Source organism: Echiichthys vipera (assembly GCF_963691815.1).
Source record: "Echiichthys vipera genome assembly, chromosome: 18".
Taxonomy (NCBI): domain Eukaryota; kingdom Metazoa; phylum Chordata; class Actinopteri; order Perciformes; family Trachinidae; genus Echiichthys; species Echiichthys vipera.
In genome coordinates this window covers 21002053-21021332 of record NC_139843.1, presented here as the reverse complement: position 1 = coordinate 21021332, position 19280 = coordinate 21002053, and the positions used below count along the sequence as shown (strand labels likewise).

General features: G+C 42.1%; 1 protein-coding gene across 1 annotated transcript; it reads left to right on the top strand.

Annotated features, from left to right (window-relative positions):
* The first annotated feature begins 296 nt into the window (after nucleotides 1-296).
* On the top strand, nucleotides 297-18372 carry ubtd1b (ubiquitin domain containing 1b). The gene is made up of 4 exons (XM_083932370.1): nucleotides 297-1047; nucleotides 10615-10842; nucleotides 10926-11083; nucleotides 13045-18372. Exons 1-4 carry the CDS (start codon nucleotides 966-968, stop codon nucleotides 13312-13314), a joined length of 738 nt encoding a protein of 245 aa, XP_083788496.1. The 5' UTR covers nucleotides 297-965; the 3' UTR covers nucleotides 13315-18372.
* Nucleotides 18373-19280: the final 908 nt, after the last annotated feature.

Sequence of the window (19280 nt, the reverse complement as noted above, 5' to 3'; positions counted from 1 at the left end):
CTCTAAAGAGCACGACTCAAATGTGTTATTCCCTGATGGACACCGTCTCCCCTTTTACTGAGTGTGCTTTTGTACCGCAAACAGTTTCAAACAAATCACTGTCCGTATCATTAAAACATACTTAAAACGAGAAACGTCGCAGCTTCACACTGTACATGTGTGACACCTCCGTCGGTGTCGGAACTATTTGCAGTTTCGTCCGTTCACCATAATTGCTTTTCGCCCTGACGTAAGAGAACCCAACACCTGCCTGCGTGCCGACGCGCATGCGTAAAAAAGTTCGGGGGTGCTAGCTCCGCCGCTAGTCACCTTTCACCAGCAGAGAGGGAAAGAAGTAACGTTTGGGGGGGATTTAAAGAAAAACAATCTCGAGGCGACGTCGAACAGTTGAAGCGAGACACCGAGGTCTGCGGGAAACTGTAATTATCCACGACTGTGTGGAAGAAACTCAACGTGCGGGGGAATTGCCATGAGTGCGCGGAAGTTTGTGTTTACCGATGTAGTAGTAGCTGGTTGGCCCTGTTAGCTTGTTAGCGAGGAAGGTGCGCGCTGTTCGGACTTCACCGTTTACAACTAACTTAACAGGCAAGCTAAATAAATGACCTGTCGCTGTTTAACTTATACAAAAACATTTAAAAAACGGTTTGGCAGGTCGGCTTGCTGATTTAGCAAACTTGTAACGTTCAGTGCGGGGTCGTGCCATACACACACACACACACACACACAGCACTAATGCATAGGGAGAAAACGCATATTAAGCCACGATCTCCTGGGTATATATAGATCAGATCGGTGTTATCGAACACCCGAGCTACCCCGTCTTTGCCGGGACGGATGTCCTATTGGCTCGCAACATTGGACCTGCGACCCGTCCTCTTCATCGGACCCAGTTCACCGTCTTCGTCCGCGATGGGCCCCCTGTTCAGCTAGTACGACGCGTGGAGACGATCTGCAGCCCTCTAACCATGGGAGGATGCGTGGGGAGATACTGGGAAGGCTGGGAGGACACGCAGAGCCGAGGCTCGTCCAGGAACGGTGGACGAGGGGGTAAGATTACAGTGTGTGTGCTTTGCGTGTGTGTATGAGGTCACATCACTAAATCATCACGTTTTAAAAACTGTAATTCTTGCAAAACCACTTACTACCTACAGTTAGTGAGTAGAGTGCTTTTCGCATTAGTGAAGGCAATGCAAAAATCCTGCTGGTTTTGAAACACAGTGTGGTGTAAGGATGGTCACTGGCATCTGACAAATGTCCAGTTCAGGCTAACAGCGTGTGTGTTGAGTACATACACACCGAATATACCTTAAACCCCACTGGAGGTTGAGACTCCCTTTATCCAGGTGTATCTCACTCCTGCATCACACTCAAATACATCTCAAGTGACCCCTTGTGATTGGGTTTCACCTCCTCACTCACCTTTTTTTTTTTCTTTGGGGAAACTGACAACTATTCAGTACGTTACTCTGCATGGTCTTTCTCCATGGTCACGCTTATTTGCATCCACAATACACTGGATATCGTCTTTTCTACGTAAAAGTGTGCCAAGACCAATGTGGGTCTAGTGTCATATTGTAAAGTCACAAATGGTATGATGTATCATAATGGCTGCTATAAGAAATTTCACAACAGCAAATAAAGTGTAAGACAGTAACGGGAGACACATTCTTAGCTGCCAGCGCACAGATTGTGCTGTAACCCTTGTGCTGTGTAAGTTGAGAGCTCCATGGCAAACTCCGCTCTCCGAGACCCAATCTCAGCAGTGATTACAGCCAAATTCAACCACACGGCACCTGCATTGCCCTGGCGCTGCATGGTAAACTTGTCGGGCCGACCCTTATCTTAACAGTGTTAATATGGTCTCCCTGTGAACGCCATATCCCACTGCAGTTTAAATGTGGATGTAGTGACCAAGCAGGAGGTTGTTGTTGTTACTGTAAATGGCAACAGGGAAGTAAAGGTGGATTCTCCAAGTTGCTGATGTCAATTATTCACATGAGGGGTTTGAGGTCATGTCCATTAGTTACTTACCTTCCCGGAAGATAACATTCCTCTAAAGATAAACAGTGGCACACTGCCACGTTTTGTTCTTGTTTTTGATAGACGGATGGAATTTGGATTGCTGCTTCAGCACTCGGCAAAAGTAAATGTTATATTTACAACCAGACTAAACTGAAGGACGCAGGCGCCGCACAGCCGAACTGGCAGACGTTCTGAATATCTGCGTCGTTTTCACCCCAGACAACAAGTGGTATTTAGAATTCTCTTTAAGGATGTGTGACACATGGGAATGCTTAGTGTTTATTGGATTATTAGATGCTACAGACCTGCAGGTTTATGAATGTTGTTACAAACTCACTTAGGCCCAATCCGACATGTGGTCAAATCTCTACTGAGGTCAGTAAGTTGGTTGGTTGTACCAGACACAACAAAAAACAAAACAACAACAAGAGATATTTTTTTACTCAAAAGTAAAATGGTGGAAGTGATTTAGTAGCGGTAGTCACTGTTTCGGAATCTAATGCCGTGTTTCCTCTGCTCCACTCGACTAACTTCTTTGGCACCGGTACTTTCTTTTATTCATTTTCCACTGTGGATAGAATCCCCTGAGTGTATATGCAGAAGGCCTGAAACTGCCTTGACATCATCTTCAACGCGACACTTGCTGACTCCTTTTATCAGCACCGAAACAGAGGAATGTCTGCACTTTGTACGTTGTTGACGGTGTAGTGCAGTGGTTTTCAGTCCGGGGGGCGGGACATATAACATGGGTAACATAGTTAGGACTGGGGAAAGGTTTTTACATTACTGTGTGAGTTTGTGTAAGCTTCTATGCATTTATAAACAATCCTTAATTTGTAAATCAGGAGGTCCTGGAACACAAAGGGTCCTGTTCCGGCAGGTAAGAGGAAGGGGAAAAGCCACAGCTCCTGGAGCACAATGGACCACGGCTAGGTGCGAACTGTTAAAACTGAACAAAACTATCATAACAAACAAAGCACTATCAGAACAATCACTTAAAACCAGTAAGGGAAGGCTCGAGAAACAACCATTTATACTGGTTTGACTCTCATTGTCTTCAAGGGGAGTGGGGGTTTACGAACACCAACCTGATTATTCTAGGGGGTTGCGACCCAAAAAATTAAGCACTACTGGTGAGAGTACAACCCACTGTATGGCGCAGTGTATGGTGCAGTGTTTGGCGTAGTTTTCCTTATTTCTTTTGTTTTATCTGGGTCGAACGATGATTTTCTCTGACCAATCACCAGTCTGCAGTGTTAACTCCACCTTCTTGTGTCAGCTCAGCTCTTTGGAACCTCAATCAAGGTGGTACCAAAAAGTACCAGGTACCATCCACAACTTTTGCTAATGGAAAACCAAAAAAGAGCGAATTGAGTCTAGCTGTACCATGCGGTGGAAAAGCGCCATCAGAGTCTGTCATTCATTTGGAGGCGGGTTCTGTCCCTGTTGTTTCCTCTAACTTTACTGATGCAAAGTTTTTCAGTCACTCTCTTTCCAACAGGAAGTTCTCCAGTTTACATCCGAAAGACGGGACGCTTTACCATTGATTCCAGCTTTGTGCATAGGATTGTTTTACCCCTGGACATGGCTATATTCCAAGATAAACATGCGATATAGAGTTTTAGAGCAGAATATGACCTTCAAAATGAGTCTTTCTTAGTTTCTTGCCAAAGTGACCGACTGAGTTGAAGCCTTCAGAGCCAAGGTTGCCTGGGCTTTGGCATGGGCTCCTGGTAATTTCCCACCCTGATTGGTATCAACAGACACTCCTAAAGCAGGCCCCGATCAAACAAGTCACATCATGTCCTACTGCGTCATTGACTGGCTCCTCTAACGGGACTGAATCTACTCTGCTCGACACACCCTGATACAGAGAGACAGTCATGTGAAAGGAAAAGGTTGAATACAATAGACTGCTCATGTGGTATCTTCCCATTTTGACACAGTATGGCTTCATTGATTTCAGTTCTCCGCAAGCAGTAAAGGTTTTGTCCTTTTTATTTTCTTTGGATGAAATGTCTCTAAGATTTGTGTTAAACGTTCAACCTTTTACCTCTGTGTTACAATAAAACTAATTTGCATTCGTGCACACCATGTCCCCTACTTCTAAAAAGCTTACATTTCTACTTTTTTAGTGCAATACTTCTAAAGATCACATGAGAAGCTAAACGTGGGGTAAAACTGGTTGTGGTGGTTAGTAACCAAGAGTGACAGAAAATAACATATTATATTTAAAGGTGGCACTTGGGTAGCTGACATTTTTATTGTGCGTTAATGATGCTTTTTTCTTTTTTACTGTATTTACTTTGACCGTAACCTTTTAATATTTCTTATTTTTCAAAACAAGACATTTCACTTGTTTTCTAGTAGAGACAGTTGAATAGAAACACAGGGAGTGTAAATGTTGGCCATTGGTCGTACAGAAATACCAAGGATATCTTTAAAGAAATGTACATAGTTTTAAGACAACAAAGAATAAGCACTGACAAGTTTATTCTTCTGTAAGTTAACCTACTCGGTACATATTTCAATTGCAATTTGAAAAAGAAATTCAAGGGACCCTTAACAAAATGTTTGCTCACCATTACCAATGTATGAGGGTTGGGCCAACCGGTTTCCAACCGGCCACCGTCTGCCCAGAAACTGGCAATTGCCACTATAATCGCCCGGTGTGTGCGGCTGTGGTGACCCAGCTGGGAGATTCGAGTGGCGAGTTCGCTACACTAATAAATAAGCAAAGAGTAAACTTTTCTGGCATTGTGGTTGCAGCTTGTTTGTCTAAGGGAAACCAGTAAATCTGCAAAACAAAGTTTGAACAATGGCCCAAAGAATCAAAGAATGACCCAGAAAAAACTACAACCGGCAGTGTGGCAATGTCATCGCCGATGGCTGATATATATTCATCCAATCACCCAAGCCTACAATACATCTTGTCCATTTTTTTTAATTCTTAGCTTATAGTTAACAATTTTGTAGAATGCAGTAGAATTTTAGCTCACCAATGATCCCAGGATTAGATTTACCGTATCCAAAATTATAGAGATATTCTATATGAACATCAAAGGAATTACTGTGCGTGTGTGTGTGCGCGTGTTAAACAGCTGTATGTGACAATTGTTGTGTAATCTTGTCAGATATCACCAATGGGATCCATTTCACTTACTCCTGGTCTGGTCAGGATGTTTTTAGAAGTAACATTATCGATGGATGCTACACAGGACTTTAAGGCACAGGCCATATCTGTAACTCTGCAGAAAGCTGAATGCAGCAATGTGGCGATAAGATAACCAGCCACAAGGATGAGCATGTGTTTGTTTGACTACATGTTGGAATTCATGTGCCTGCGTGCCCTGAGGAAATACAGTCATACTCAGATGCAGTCTGCGTCCGGTTAAAGAGAGCACTTCCTTACATATCCACCGTTGATCTGATCCAGTTCACTGATGTCTGCTCTTTTAAAGAGGAACAGTGAAAACACCCCACATTCATTACTTGCCTCATGTCAGGGGAATGTGAGAGGCTGTTAAATGCCTTTTGCGGGGCCAAAGAAACAGTTTGTGTGGAGCGCTCTCTTCCTAGAAGCGGGTAATCCTTAAACGGCCCCCTGTGGTTGATGGGTGTGTTGTTGTGTTTGTATCCTGACATACAGCAAAGGTATTTCAATAACACTCATAAATACAAGGCTTTTACTGACGATATCACGTGGCACCTGTTTTTATGACCACGCTGGGTGAAAACACCCTGATATTGCTTCATGTCTCTGCTATGCATTGCTTCATGTCTCTGTTTTGGTGTGCTTCAGTTAAATTTCCTACAACAGGGCTTTTCGTGTCATCACTTCCTTTTGTTACTGCCTGCTTTTCACGCACACAATCAGCCAAACCACACTTATTTTTTTCATTCCAAAAGCTTTTCATTTCTACCATTTGTTTGAGGAGTGTTTTCTTATAATTAGGGGTGTAAAAAAATATCAAGACACTTGAGCATTGCAGTGATGTGTATTGTTTTCCAAAACATGGTATTGATTTTCAACTTACCCCCATTATTGTCTTTTCAGAAGTTGTAGTTAAAGATGCACCGATCCATTTTTTTCCAATCAGGTACCGGTACTTGGGCTGAGCGTATCTGCCGATACCAGATACCGGATCCGATCCTACTGTTGCATGAATGAAGTGTATACCTGTCCATGTGAGTGAAGGCATCAGACTTTCCGTATACATTTAGCCTGTTAGAGAAAAGGTAACAAACTAACACAAATATAAATGTATTTACTATTATTTATTAACAAATAACATTAGCAGTAAAAATAAACAAACACTTCCATGTAAAGTGCACTGCAAACAGATATTTTCAAATGTGATATAAAACCCTAACAAGTTGCTAAAATAGAATTAAAGTGACTAGATCGCTGTAACTGTATTGCTGTGTATGATATTAATAAAAAAGCAATGACTTGATCGGAACGCTGGATCGGCCTCATTCATCCGATATACGATCCAGCAATTTAGTAAATATCGGAGCAGATACCGGATCAGTGCATCTCTAGTTGTAGTGGGCTCAGTTTTAAAGCTAGACTGAAGCTAAAGGTATCATATGAAACTAGAGGACATGAGGATGTCTTAGCTTGTCAGGAAGTTCTTTTCAAAGGGGTCCTTTTGACCTCAAGATATCTGAATGAAAATGTGTTCTAATGGGTTCCCACAAGTCTCTTCTTACACACATGTCCACTTTATGATAATCCTATGCAGTTTATGGCATTATAACTTAGAGATGCTCCGATACCCGGATCGGATATCGGCTCCGATATTGACTAATTAGCTATCGGATGAATGAGGCTGATCCAGCATTCTGATCCAGTCCTATCTTTTTTATTAATATCATACACAGCATTACAGTTACAGCGATCTAGTCACTTCAATTCTATGTTTGCAACAGCGGTTACATCATCAAGCAGAGCATGCACAGCAGCTATTGAGCAAACACAGAGCAACATGGAGCAAGAGCCGGACGAGTCTGCTATTTGGAAACATTTCAAACTTGATATGCCGACAAGTCCGACTGCAACATGCAATATCTGCAACGCCAAAGTTGTGAGGGGTGGTGATAAAGTTGGTAAATTCAACACCACAAACTTAAGTAAGCACCTCCAAAAGCACCATGCTAAAGACCACGTTGATGCACTGCTCCGCTTCTAAAAAAGCTCCCGGTTGGGGTTGCCGCCGGGCAGAGGAGGGAACCGAACCGGCGCCCCAGCATCTGGTGGAGTTTCGGGCTAAGGCACACCTGTGCAATATTCCGGGTGTCTAGTCAGCATCTTGATATGCCAGACCCGTCAGGTGGATGGACTATCTCAGTGACACAGATTTAAACTAATCTATGAACAGAATTTGACAGAAATGGTACTTTTAGTGTTCATGGAATAAGTCTTAGATCTTTCAAAAACAAAAGTGTATCTGTGCATATCCAGTAGGAAACCAATGGAAGCAAAACTCTCCTACCAGCTCACTTTTAACATTTTGTCAGCCGAGGGTGGAAAAAAAACCAACTAACAAACAATTTATTTTATTTCATTTTTTATGATTGTGACTAAGATAGATACTGAGCAGTGCTCTCTGGGGGACAAACTATGTAGAGGAGGCTGTTTCAAAATGACATCAAAGAAGATGTGTAATTGGTATATTTCGGGGGGTTTTCAAAGTCACACAATGTGGGTTCCACTCAGAAATAAAGGAGGCAACCGCGCCCCCACAAACACACTCGCAAACAACCCTGCTCGTTGTAAACAGGAAGCATCATTTCACCATGGGGTCAGTGAGTTTACCGTGGGCCACAACTTGAGTCCGGTTACTTTTCTCTTCTTCTTAACTTTTTAAAAGTTCTATATTTACATGTTGGCAATCTCGCACCATTAAAAGAATGCAGAATCGGTTGTTAACAGTTCCTGTTTGCAGTGTAACCAAGGATGTTCTCCACGAACACTGGGTTACTTTTAGAGCTGCAGTAATAAGTCAATAAATCGATGAACATTTGACGCTCGTCTTTTCTTTATGTAACAGTAAACTGAAAATCTTTGGTGTTTGGACAAAACAATACATTTAATGATGTCCTTGAATAAGGTGTATTGTCAAGTTATAAGGCTTACAAATACGAAGAATTTGTTGTTGTTTGGTGCATAAAATAACCTTTTTAATATATTTAAAAAATGTCAAGAAACAAAAAAGGAAAAAATTACCCAGCAAAAACTGTAAAAGTATGTTCAATGTCTGTTTTAAATTGAGAGCACTGTACAGTTTTGTACATCCAGAAAATACATGTCATAATAATATATAATTAAGATGATCATTAATTGCATGCCTCTGGTATAGTGTGTTGTGCGTTTTGGCCCTGAGAACAGGAAAAACGCAAATGATCACTACCAGGCCTATATTCATGTGTATTATGTTGCATTTTGTGGACCACATGAGGGATTGACACTGCACATTTTGCTTCCGTACAGATGCCACATCACTGCCACTTTGGCTGAGTGGTAGTGAAGAAGCCCCTCTGCTTCATTGGGATTCATTCCTCTCCAAGTGCTAATCCTACACCGACCCGTGTCCTCCAAATTACTCCTCCTAAGCTGCCTGCACTATAAATAATTAGTTGCAGAAGAAATGCAACCTCATGTGTGCTGTTTCCTTCATACTCATTTTCACTCCCTCCACTCTTCAGTGAGTGGCATCTCTGCCTCAGGCTTTTGAAATCTAAGCTTTGGGACTTGACTTTGACATGTGCTAAAGGTGTTTTTGACAGCATTAACTGAAGTGGTGGCGTCCTTGACACCAGGTAACCACAACTTGCAGAATTGCGGGTGAATGTTAAGAAGTTTAACTGCTGGATGGTGATCAGAAATGTTCCCTCTAAGGCTGTTCAAAAGTATTACTGCTTTTCAGTACCGCATTTTTCAAAACCATACGATATCCACATTTGATCATATTGAAAGTACCGAAAGCAAATACGATATCCACATTTGATAATATTGAAAGTACCGAAGTAATAAAAGAAAAATCAGATCTACAATCAGATTTTTTCAACCCAATGCCGCACAGATGAAACGACAGGGAAGAGAAGCGTGTTGTCATTGTGCGTGACCCTCGGGCCTCCACTAATAGAAGTGCTCTTCTGGCCTAGGTGTGCCTTGTGTTAATATTGAATGGTGAGAAACACCGGTAAGGTTACCAGACAGATATAGGCCACACATGCTTCATGCATATTGCAAACTCTGAATGACCTCCTAAATTTAGATTGAGAGATGACATAGTGTGGCGGGGTAGGATGTTCTCTCTCTGCTGTCAGCTCTCTTTATTAACACTGTGTGTTAAGAGATGAAAGCACAGGATATGAATTATGAAATACAATGCTGAACTTCTACTACTCCACTCCCTCCGTACCATTTGTCTTTTTTGGGGGGAGGGGGGGCTTTGGCAGGTCAACAGTACTGTAGATGCAGATACTGTAGATCGAAGTTTAGAGTTTAGAAGGGCCTGGGAGTATGATGGAAGTATATGATGGTCATTATCATGTTCACTTTTGTCTCATAAGTTATTGCTGTAGTTTTTGGGTTGATACCATTTGTAACACAGAAGTTTTTTTTTAAATGTCAAAAATCCCTCAAATACCACATTATTAAGGAACACCATAAAAAAATCCATGAAATGATTTGATATCAACAACTTTTGACATTTGGAGATATCTGTAAGAACTGCATTTTTCTATGATTGGATGGTGAGCACTTATTGTCAGTATACCTATGAAAGTTATTAATCCTCTGAATGCCCTAGGTGTCTGGTTTGTGGCTTCATGAGGCTGTGATTATGTTAGAGGTCACAGTCTATACAGCTCATTATATGCAAAACATGCTCTCACCACAGTGAAATGGAGATGAACATCATCACACGTGAATACCGTTGGGCTCATTGAATCCACAAGAGTCTCACTTTTCCCAGTCAGACCCAATTTATGCAATTTAAGTCTTTTTATGGACCCCAGTATACAGGAATGTTCAAACGCACCATTTAAGAAAAGACCAAAATAACACATTTCCATGCATGACAACAATGGCCTGTTTTTGCCCCAAACTGTCTGGATTATAATAAAGTGGTCATGTCTGTAGACGGAAGATTTGTGTGTGTGATTTTCATTCAAATATCTTGAGGTGGGAGGTCAAGGGACCACTTTAAAAAGTGTTTGTTGGTACCAATAGATGCATCAGGTCTTCTGCTTCCATACGATACCAGTGTCACCACTCTAGAACAATCTTTTTTATCAGTTTTTTCAACATGTCTGTGAGACCACAATACCAAAATTATGACTTTGATAAGATAAAATGCAAAGTCTCTCATATGCAGACTAGAATAAGACCTACACCATGTGCAACTGCTGTGTGACCTAAAAACAAATCCTGTTCTTTTTTAGAAATGGCTTCATCTCAGCATAAAGGTGCCATTTGTCCCCAAGAGTCTCCAGGAAACGGGGACTGTACCAAACCAAAATGAATCCCAGATCTTTTCACTCCCTGTAATGGTCCTTCATTGCTTTTCCTACCCATCACAGGACGTAACGAGCCTCTGAAGAAAGATCGTCCCAAGTGGAAGAGCGACTATCCGATGACAGAGGGCCAGCTGCGGAGCAAGCGGGACGAGTTCTGGGACACAGCGCCCGCCTTCGAGGGCCGCAAGGAGATCTGGGACGCCCTGAAGGCCGCGGCCGTGGCCCTCGAGGGCAACGACCACGAGCTGGCCCAGGCTATAGTGGACGGAGCCAGTATCACACTGCCACACGGTGAGAACAGAAAACATATTGATCACAAAATCACTTAGTTCAGTGAAATGACTTGTCCTGATTTCTTCAACACCCCGCTCCAGGTACTCTCGGAGAGTGTTATGACGAACTCGGGAACCGTTACCAGCTGCCCGTCTACTGCCTGGCCCCACCTGTCAACCTCATCTCAGAGCGCAGCGACGACGACCCGAGCGACAGCCCCGAACCACCCGTAGCACCCAAGAAGGAATTCCAGCTCAAGGTACTGTGACAAACATAGCTGGGCCCGTATTCACGAAACATTTTATTTTAGCACAGAGTTCTCCTGAGGAGCACTAAAAGTTCTTAGTTCAGAGTCATTTCTTCAAACCTATTCCCAAAGCCTCTGAGACCACCTTTCACTAAGGAGTTGGAGGGACTCCTAAGCTAAGACTAGAGGGGCGGGGTCGACCTCGTTGATATGAATGACATCATGTTCATCCCTTCTATGCCCACAGTTATTGGCTGAGAGGGAATGAGTCCCTAAGAGTGAACATTTCAATAGGGAAGTGAATGAACTGCTGCACTATGTGAGGTCTGGAACGGTCATTTATGGTCTGGAGCAAAATCCTCCTGACCGACAGCTGAGGGACGCCAAGATGGTCCGAGCTGCAAAGCTGCTTTTGAACTGAAATCTCTGGGGATATTGGGGGGGTTTTGATGGTTGGTGATGTGATGGCATCCACATTCATAATGCCATCTCCATTAAGACCATACCTTTTTAAAAGCTCACCATCATTTAATCTCTCCATAATGTTGACTGCAGCAGCCATGGTAGGTCCTTCCTGATTTACTTTTAGTGACTGGAAAATCCTCGAGAGGACTCATATGTTTTTATAGACTTAGGAGCTACTTTTAGTGATAAACTGTCTTGTGACTTACACCCAAAAATTTTGGAGTCCTAAATTTATTTTTAAGAGTTACTCCTGAATCAGCAAGTTAGGAACTACTCTTAGGCTTCATATGTTTTGTGAATATGACCCCTGGTTAATTTGTTTTCTCATTCTGTTTGGAGTTGAGTGTTCCATCTTTCTATTATTTTTGCCCAGACTTCTGACTCATAACTCACCAATTATACTAATTATATCAGAACGCTACTAGCCAGTATACAAGTAGCCTGTGTCTGTGGCCTCATTCAGACCTGTATCTTAAATCTCTCCTGAGTGATCAGATCACAACGAGGCAGCTCTAAGTACAGATGCGAATGCACCCACGACGCGTTGAGATGTTATCACTCCGATTACATTTGGAGGTTCTCTGGGCAGTATGTGGCCACATTCTTTGAGCTGTGCGTATGCAAATGTAAGTGGAGCTATGAACTTATTCACTGGCTTTGTCTACAAGCTACAGTCTGAGCTATAGGTAGCTATTTTTGCTATTTTTATATTCCTAAACTTCGAAAGTATTTCTAATGTTACAAAACAACTGAGAGTGAATTGTGTATTTTTGATGTTATCATACTGGCGGCTCTCTAGAGCCCTGTGAGCATGGCTGCCTTTTCTAGGCAACCGTGGCGCACGGCGGTCTACAGACTATAACCATGTTTTTAGGTTGATGAAATTTACCCCCGTTCACTAATATATAGGATATATTACTGAACAGACACTCCTGTTCTTTCTTTGCAACGTCTGCTGTTGCTATTAAGAAGCTGGAGCAGTTGTAACACAGATAAACCCATTCATTTCCTCTAAATTCTTCACAATAAAAATCCCATCTGTTTTTATTTAAAAGTTTTAATTATGAGGAAGCAAAATCAGGAAGTGTTGAGTTTTCTCCAGCAGTAACTTAACACGACTCCTAAAAGAAAAGTTACATCCATCAGCACACACTGTGGGCAGCACTTTTTCATTTGTCATCTCACATTTGTGTAATAAGGATATAGATGAAAGTAACAGATTAAATTCACACGCAACAATAGCAACATTCAAATATGCAGGCTATCTATATGGAAACGTAAATGATGTACATGTTGATTTACATACAGAGCTGGGAAATGAAATCAGATCACGAGTGGACACCCAAAAAGCACATGGAGACACGTTCTGCCTCCAGGTGTGAACAGACGGACTGAAGGGCTGTCCACTTGTGATCTGATCACTCAGGACGGATGTTAAACCAGGTCAAACCCGTGTGTCTGTGTCTTTTTTGCCCGGTGTTTAACTTCATACTTCCTGTTCGCTGTAGGTACGACTGTCCACAGGCACGGACCTGCGCCTCAGCGCCAGCATGGCTGACACCATAGGGCTGCTGAAGAAGCAGCTTCAGGCCCAAGAGGACATCGACGCCACCCACCAACGCTGGTTCTTTTCCGGGAAGCTGCTCACGGACAAGACGCGACTGCAAGACACTAAGATCCAGAAGGACTTTGTGATCCAGGTCATCGTCAATCCGCAGGCCCTCCAAGGCCCCAAGCTCTCGCCCACCCCCACCGACTCCTCGCCTGCATCTGAATAGCGGCGGACACGGAGGATAGATAGATGGAGGGACGGTGCAGTTGGTAGCGGAGGTCGGCGGCAGAAACTGAAGGTGCCTCCTGTTGCTGGATAACTTATGCTTTTTGAGAACATCTTGTGTTATTGAAATAAAATTTGTACTGTTGAGGTACAAAACTGCTTTGGAGCAAAAACACACACGAGGGAGAAACTCAAAAGTGCTGCTTTCTTTCATCTACCATGTTCGTCGTGTTTTTGGGGATCTGCTGGCTTCTTACAGTGAATCCGTGAGTCAGCACAGTAACCCCAGAGATCCTCGTCCCCTCGTCTCTTTGAACCATCTTGATTGAGAAGCAGAACTGGTGCCGGCCTTTCAACCACACACGTGCGCATCACGCTGCACGTGCAGACTCTGCCTCTGCCCTTTTATCTGCACTAACACTAAGTAAGTGCCAATGGAAGAGAAGCAGAGTGTTGGTTCCTAAGCACATTTCTACTACGGACGCCCATAGACTCTGCACCGCAATCCTTTTTCTCCTCCACAGAAGCAGGAAGGCAGAGAGTGAGAGACTGAACTTTTTTCTCCTTTTTTTCTCCCCCTTTCTTTTTTATTGAGGAAATAATGTAAATGGCTTTTTTGCACATTTGAAGATTATTACTATACTTTTGTGGTAGTTTGTGTGCCTTCTTTAAGATGAAACAAAAAAGGGTTCATGTCCTGAAAGACGCTAGTTTGAGCGCAAGGCTAACCCTTCTGAATTGTTTTTAGATTCAGGAACTCTTTGATCAATCCAAGCTGTAACTGCTGCCTTTTTTGGTGATTTCATATTGCAGACAAAACATTTAGTGTGTGTGTGCTGGCGGTTGCGTGTGTGTGTGCGTTTGGGCAAAAGGAATATGCAATTGGCCCGTATGATATATTTCAGTTTGAGACAAGACTGTTTTCCAGGTCACAACTTTGCAGTCAATCATATCACATTATAGGGAAAGATGCAAAAATGATGGTCTTAAAAGCTGCAAAATGACCACTTAGTGACCCCCAGACCACTAGGGAGCAGCAACAAAGCCTTGATATATTCAGTTCAGATACTTGGGGCTTGTTGTACCTTTTCCTCACCACCTGATGAATGTAAATCCAGTGCTCATTCGCCTTTTATGCTTGATGTGGTCCATAACTTTGACGACAAATATCTGTCACATTTGTCGGCTCGACGTTTGACTCTCTTCACCAGCATCTTGTGTGAGCTTGTCTGCCAGAATTGGGCACCTACGTATTTTACACGCAGGATTGGGGAGGGCCAATCGGAGTCTATATGGAGCGGTGAACCAAAACAATGAGCCGAGGGCCGCACAGAACCGTTCAGGTGTTGATTCTCAATGGAACCGTCGATATGATTTGAAAGCATTAAAAGTAGACTGTCCGTCGGACGAGTGTACGGAAGCCCTGAGAGGCAAATGAGAAGAACAAAAATCTGGTGATTCATTTTCTAATTCTGATTGAAAATTATTTTTCCTTCTATGTTTATGACTTGAAAACAGGTGGAAAAATAGGTTTGGGATAACCGTTTCAAGTTCCTTATTTAAAAGCAAAAGTGAGACGGGTTGTGAAAAACAGTTTTGTCAGGATCGGTGTTTTGCGTCATCTACCACAAGAGGCTAAAAATGCAGTGAGTTTGAATTCCTCCATGCACGCTAAACACAAACAGGGCTTGACAGTAACAGTCGCCAGGTCGCCATTGGCAACCATTTTGGGAATTTGGCAACCAATTGCTATCTGTGGCTTTTTTAACATAACATAATTAAAGAAAGAAATCGGGAAGCAAACAGCAAAACTTACACCCCGCAAATAATAACATTTTGAATATTTATTGCAACTGTTATATTTGTATATTGCAGTCAATCAGAACCGTTGGTGAGTGCAGTTGTCTGGTTCAGGTTCTTTACTTGCACGTGTTTTTTTCCTTACGGAGACAACGTTTAAGCAAATTAAGTTGTTTGACTCTGGGGTGAAAAGTTCGATTAACCCGTCAACATCGTAAACAAATTTACTAACAAATTTACTAACAAAGAACCAGATGAAAAACAAAAAAAGACATTTGTAAATTTTAGGTCTTTTTAACCAAAAGCCGGTGCCTTTTTAAAAGCTAGTGTTGAGCCCTGATGGGGTCGAATTATCCTGGCAGAACTTTTTTTCTAGTTGAGAAAATTTAGATCAGATCTCTCAAGGCTTCCATACCAGGGCCATTCATCACCTTTTTTGTATCATTTCACTTCTGTTGCTTTTCAGTCGACTTCATACTGTTTGTACCACTGCGTGGAGATTAGACTTTTTGTTTTGTCTGGAGGGCAAAGGGAGTGAAACCGCTATAACCACTATCCAAACATTTTGTGACTGTCCATAATGTTTGCTTGCTCGAGTACAAACAACTTCTGATAGCCGTCAGGTGAGTTCCTTTGGTAAGGAAGTGACTCGGTGGGACATGTGACATTGCCTTTATGAAATTAAGATTAACCTCTAAGAAACAAGCCATCTTACCTGTTTCTCAGGTTGACATTGTGCAGTATCTGCCTTTTAGTCTGTATTTAGAAGTACAGCTTCAGTGACTCTGACGGATCCTTGTTGCATGGCAAAGAATCATTTTGTCAGTGTCACCAACCACAGTGGCATGTCAGCTACAAACAAAATTGCCTTGAATGTAACGCTGGAGTTGCAGTGCCCATTATGCACGGTGTTGTAAACCATTGCGGCTACGTTCACACTGCAGCTCAAATTGCACGGTTCAGATATTTCCCCATCACATGTGAAGTATCAGATTTTTCGTCTGAGGACTGTGAACATCAAAAACAAATAAAAAAAAACCAGCTGCATTTAGTTTCCTGCTCCCATGAATCATATGGATATGTAAGAAATCATGTGCATTTATCCGAACTCTGAAATCACAGTGAACTTATGATTTGTTTGGCTACTTTGCAGCTTTTCTGAGCAGTGTGATAAAGCATCGTGAAACCATTGAGGAAACGGATCACAAATTCCCCCGTTTCAAACTTCTAGTAAGTTATTTACCATACTACTTACTAAATGTCAAAGATTTTTGTCACATTTGCTAGATTGAAAATGAAAGTGTCGAGGTGAAGCTCTAGCTCAGCTGGTAGAGTGTGAGCTCCATGAAGGGTTCTTGGCAGCTGTGAATCCAACATGCGGCCCTTTGCTGGGTCCTGTCCGTCTATCTGCTGTCCAATAAAGACACAAAAAGGTGTGTAAGCTGACAGGACAGAGGTTTGATCGCTTCCATTCAGACTCGCTTTCTTACATCTGGTAGAGTAAATGTTTAAGTTTCAATCTTTCATTTTGAATATCGTTGCTGGAATTTGTCAAGCTGCAAAACTGAATTTAAAGTAACTTGTTTATGTTTTAAAAAAAATACTATATCTGTGTATTTGTGAACCTTTTTAAAAACATGAACAACTAGAGGGCACTCAGAAAACGCAGACCTGTGCTAAGGCATGCTATGTAACTGACTTTAGAGGGTTTTCTTGTGGATTTACCACCAGGAGCTAATTTTCCCGATTATTCCAATACCCTGTCGATGCGGCGTAAATGCACATTAACGCAAGTGGAAAATCAGAATTTGTGCTCCAAAATGAACTTGGTTCTTCCTTGGCCCAGGCTACACCCTTCCACCGAGGTTCAAGAAAATCGGGCCAGTAGTTTTCCCGCAATCCTGCTGACAAACAGACAAATAGAAATAACACAACCTCCTTGGTGGGGTAATGAAAATCAAGGATTTTAAATTACAAAACTACTGCAGGTTTTCATTCCAACCAAGCAAGAACACACCTGATCCAACAAATGTTCTTGCTTGGTTCGAATGAAAACCTGGAGCCACAGCAGCCCTTTACTGGATCAGTTTGAGACAGAGTATATTCTATCCCAGTGAGCAAAGATGCAAAAATTCGTTCTCCGCTTCTTTGCATGGCTGTCACTTCCAGGTCATGTTAATGTCGGATGTGTGTTACATCCCAGAGTAGAGATTAATGTGGTTGAGAATCAAGACCTGCTGTGTGAATTTCTCCCGTACTGTCATCGTCATGACAGCATCCTCACTTAAGTGTCTTCTGTTTTTCCATACACACTAGTTGTTATTTTCATTCACCGCTCCTGTCACTCTGGAGCAGTATGATCACAGAGGGGAGAAAATGAAACCATCAGAGTAAAACCCAACTAAGCCACAGCTCCCTGCATCAAGAAAATGTTTATAAGAATTACATTTTTTTTTTTTTTTGTGTCTTTTTCTCTCCAGGTTTAGTTTTGAAGCTTATCACAATCACCTTTTTTCCCTATATTTCCAGGCCTTTTCTGCTTTCCTTTACCAATGGTTCTTGTGGGGATATTTTCTTATCATTGTACGCAAACTTGAATAAGCCTTTTTCTCTGTATGTGCAATACAATAGACCTAGACCTCATATCATGTACGTTTTGTTCATTTGACTACAGATTTCATAGAGCACCAGCTTCCAGTATTGTGAAATAAATGTCAATCTACAGGTACCAGCCTGCTATAAACTGATGTCAACAGTTTCAAATGTTCATGTTTGTCACTATCAAATGTATTCCGAGCTGTCATCTTCAGATGTCCTCTCATCTTTCACAGAGTAAATATCTAAACATTAAAAATGCCTACCGAACTCTTCTCTCCCGGTGTCCATTCAACGTTCTGTCCTGCAGGTTTTCGGCTTTGAAGGTTAGGGTAGGTCGTTGAGCCTCGGGGTGGGGAAAAGCTCCGTTGACATCTTAGTCGATAGCGTCTCCTGTTACAGCGTCCTTGCTGATGTGAGCTATGGTGGTTGTTTGTCCTCATGTCCGTATATGTCCCTATTCCTACTCTTGAGTTTTGATACTCAAGAACCGCTCATCCAAACAACTTCACACTCACTTACTTGGGTCTCGAACAGCACACCTGACCCAACATAGTTGCATCCTGTAGCGATTCTAGGTAGTCCTCCTGGGTCTCGGTACTCGATATCCACCGAAACAACCCAAGTAGTGTCCAAACTTCTCCGGGCAAACAATACCCATATTCGATCCCTTTTTTACCCACATCAAGAAAAAATAACTATTTGTGTGGTTTATTAAAAGTGACAGCTGAGGACTGACAACAGATTGTTGTGATGTTTAAAATTACAGTCAAACACTTCATTGTACAGTTTTGTATAGTTATTAAATGCATATTTGAATCGTTTGAATCCTCAAAATGTAAAGTGTAAAAGTCATTTGGATGTGGGAGGAGTGGTGGTGGCACTTTACGCAGCTGAATGCTTCCGTTCATGCGATGGCTTTAAACGAAGTAGAAAGAAAAGGCATTCAATTAAATACTCTATTGGTATATCCGCATCCCTCTAAGTGAACTGGTACTGGTATTGGCACTTGTATTGTAATTTTTATAAACGATATCCAGCCCTAATGCTAGAGCAGTGGTTCTTAACCTTGTTGGAGGTACCGAACCCCACCAGTTTCATACGCACATTCACCGAACCCTTCTTTGGTGAAAAATAAAATGTTTTTTTTCAAATTCAACACATAAATATATGTTTTTTTACTGGTGCACAAAATGAACTGTGCATGAACATTACCTTGTTCAAAGAATAAAACAAACACAGTGCATGAAATCACAAGAAATAACATACCTGCATATCAGTGCGACTTCTGCTGTTGCCTTTGAGAGACCAGTTCAGATATGCGTGGCTTCACCTTGGCAAGTGCCACTTTCATGTCATTTTCACAGCAAAGTCTGTTCCTTTTCTTCGTTTTTATGTCCAGCATCCTCGAAAAGGATTGCTCGCAAAGATATGTTGTAACAAATGGGATAAAAAATTCCAGGGCTTTCTTAGCAATAACTGGATACTTTTTCCATTTGTCGACACCAAAATGTTGAGAGCGTTGTTGTTCGGGAGAGTTGCTGTTGAACCTGGCTCTGCTGAATTTCAATG

What these genes read in the sequence shown, in the direction of transcription:
- ubtd1b (XM_083932370.1), top strand. Translation starts at nt 966, where the DNA reads ATGGGAGGATGCGTGGGGAGATACTGGGAAGGCTGGGAGGACACGCAG. An exon ending in CAGGAACGGTGGACGAGGGG is followed by an intron (nt 1,048 to 10,614) that starts GTAAGATTACAG and finishes TACCCATCACAG; the next exon opens with GACGTAACGAGCCTCTGAAG. An exon ending in CAGTATCACACTGCCACACG is followed by an intron (nt 10,843 to 10,925) that starts GTGAGAACAGAA and finishes ACCCCGCTCCAG; the next exon opens with GTACTCTCGGAGAGTGTTAT.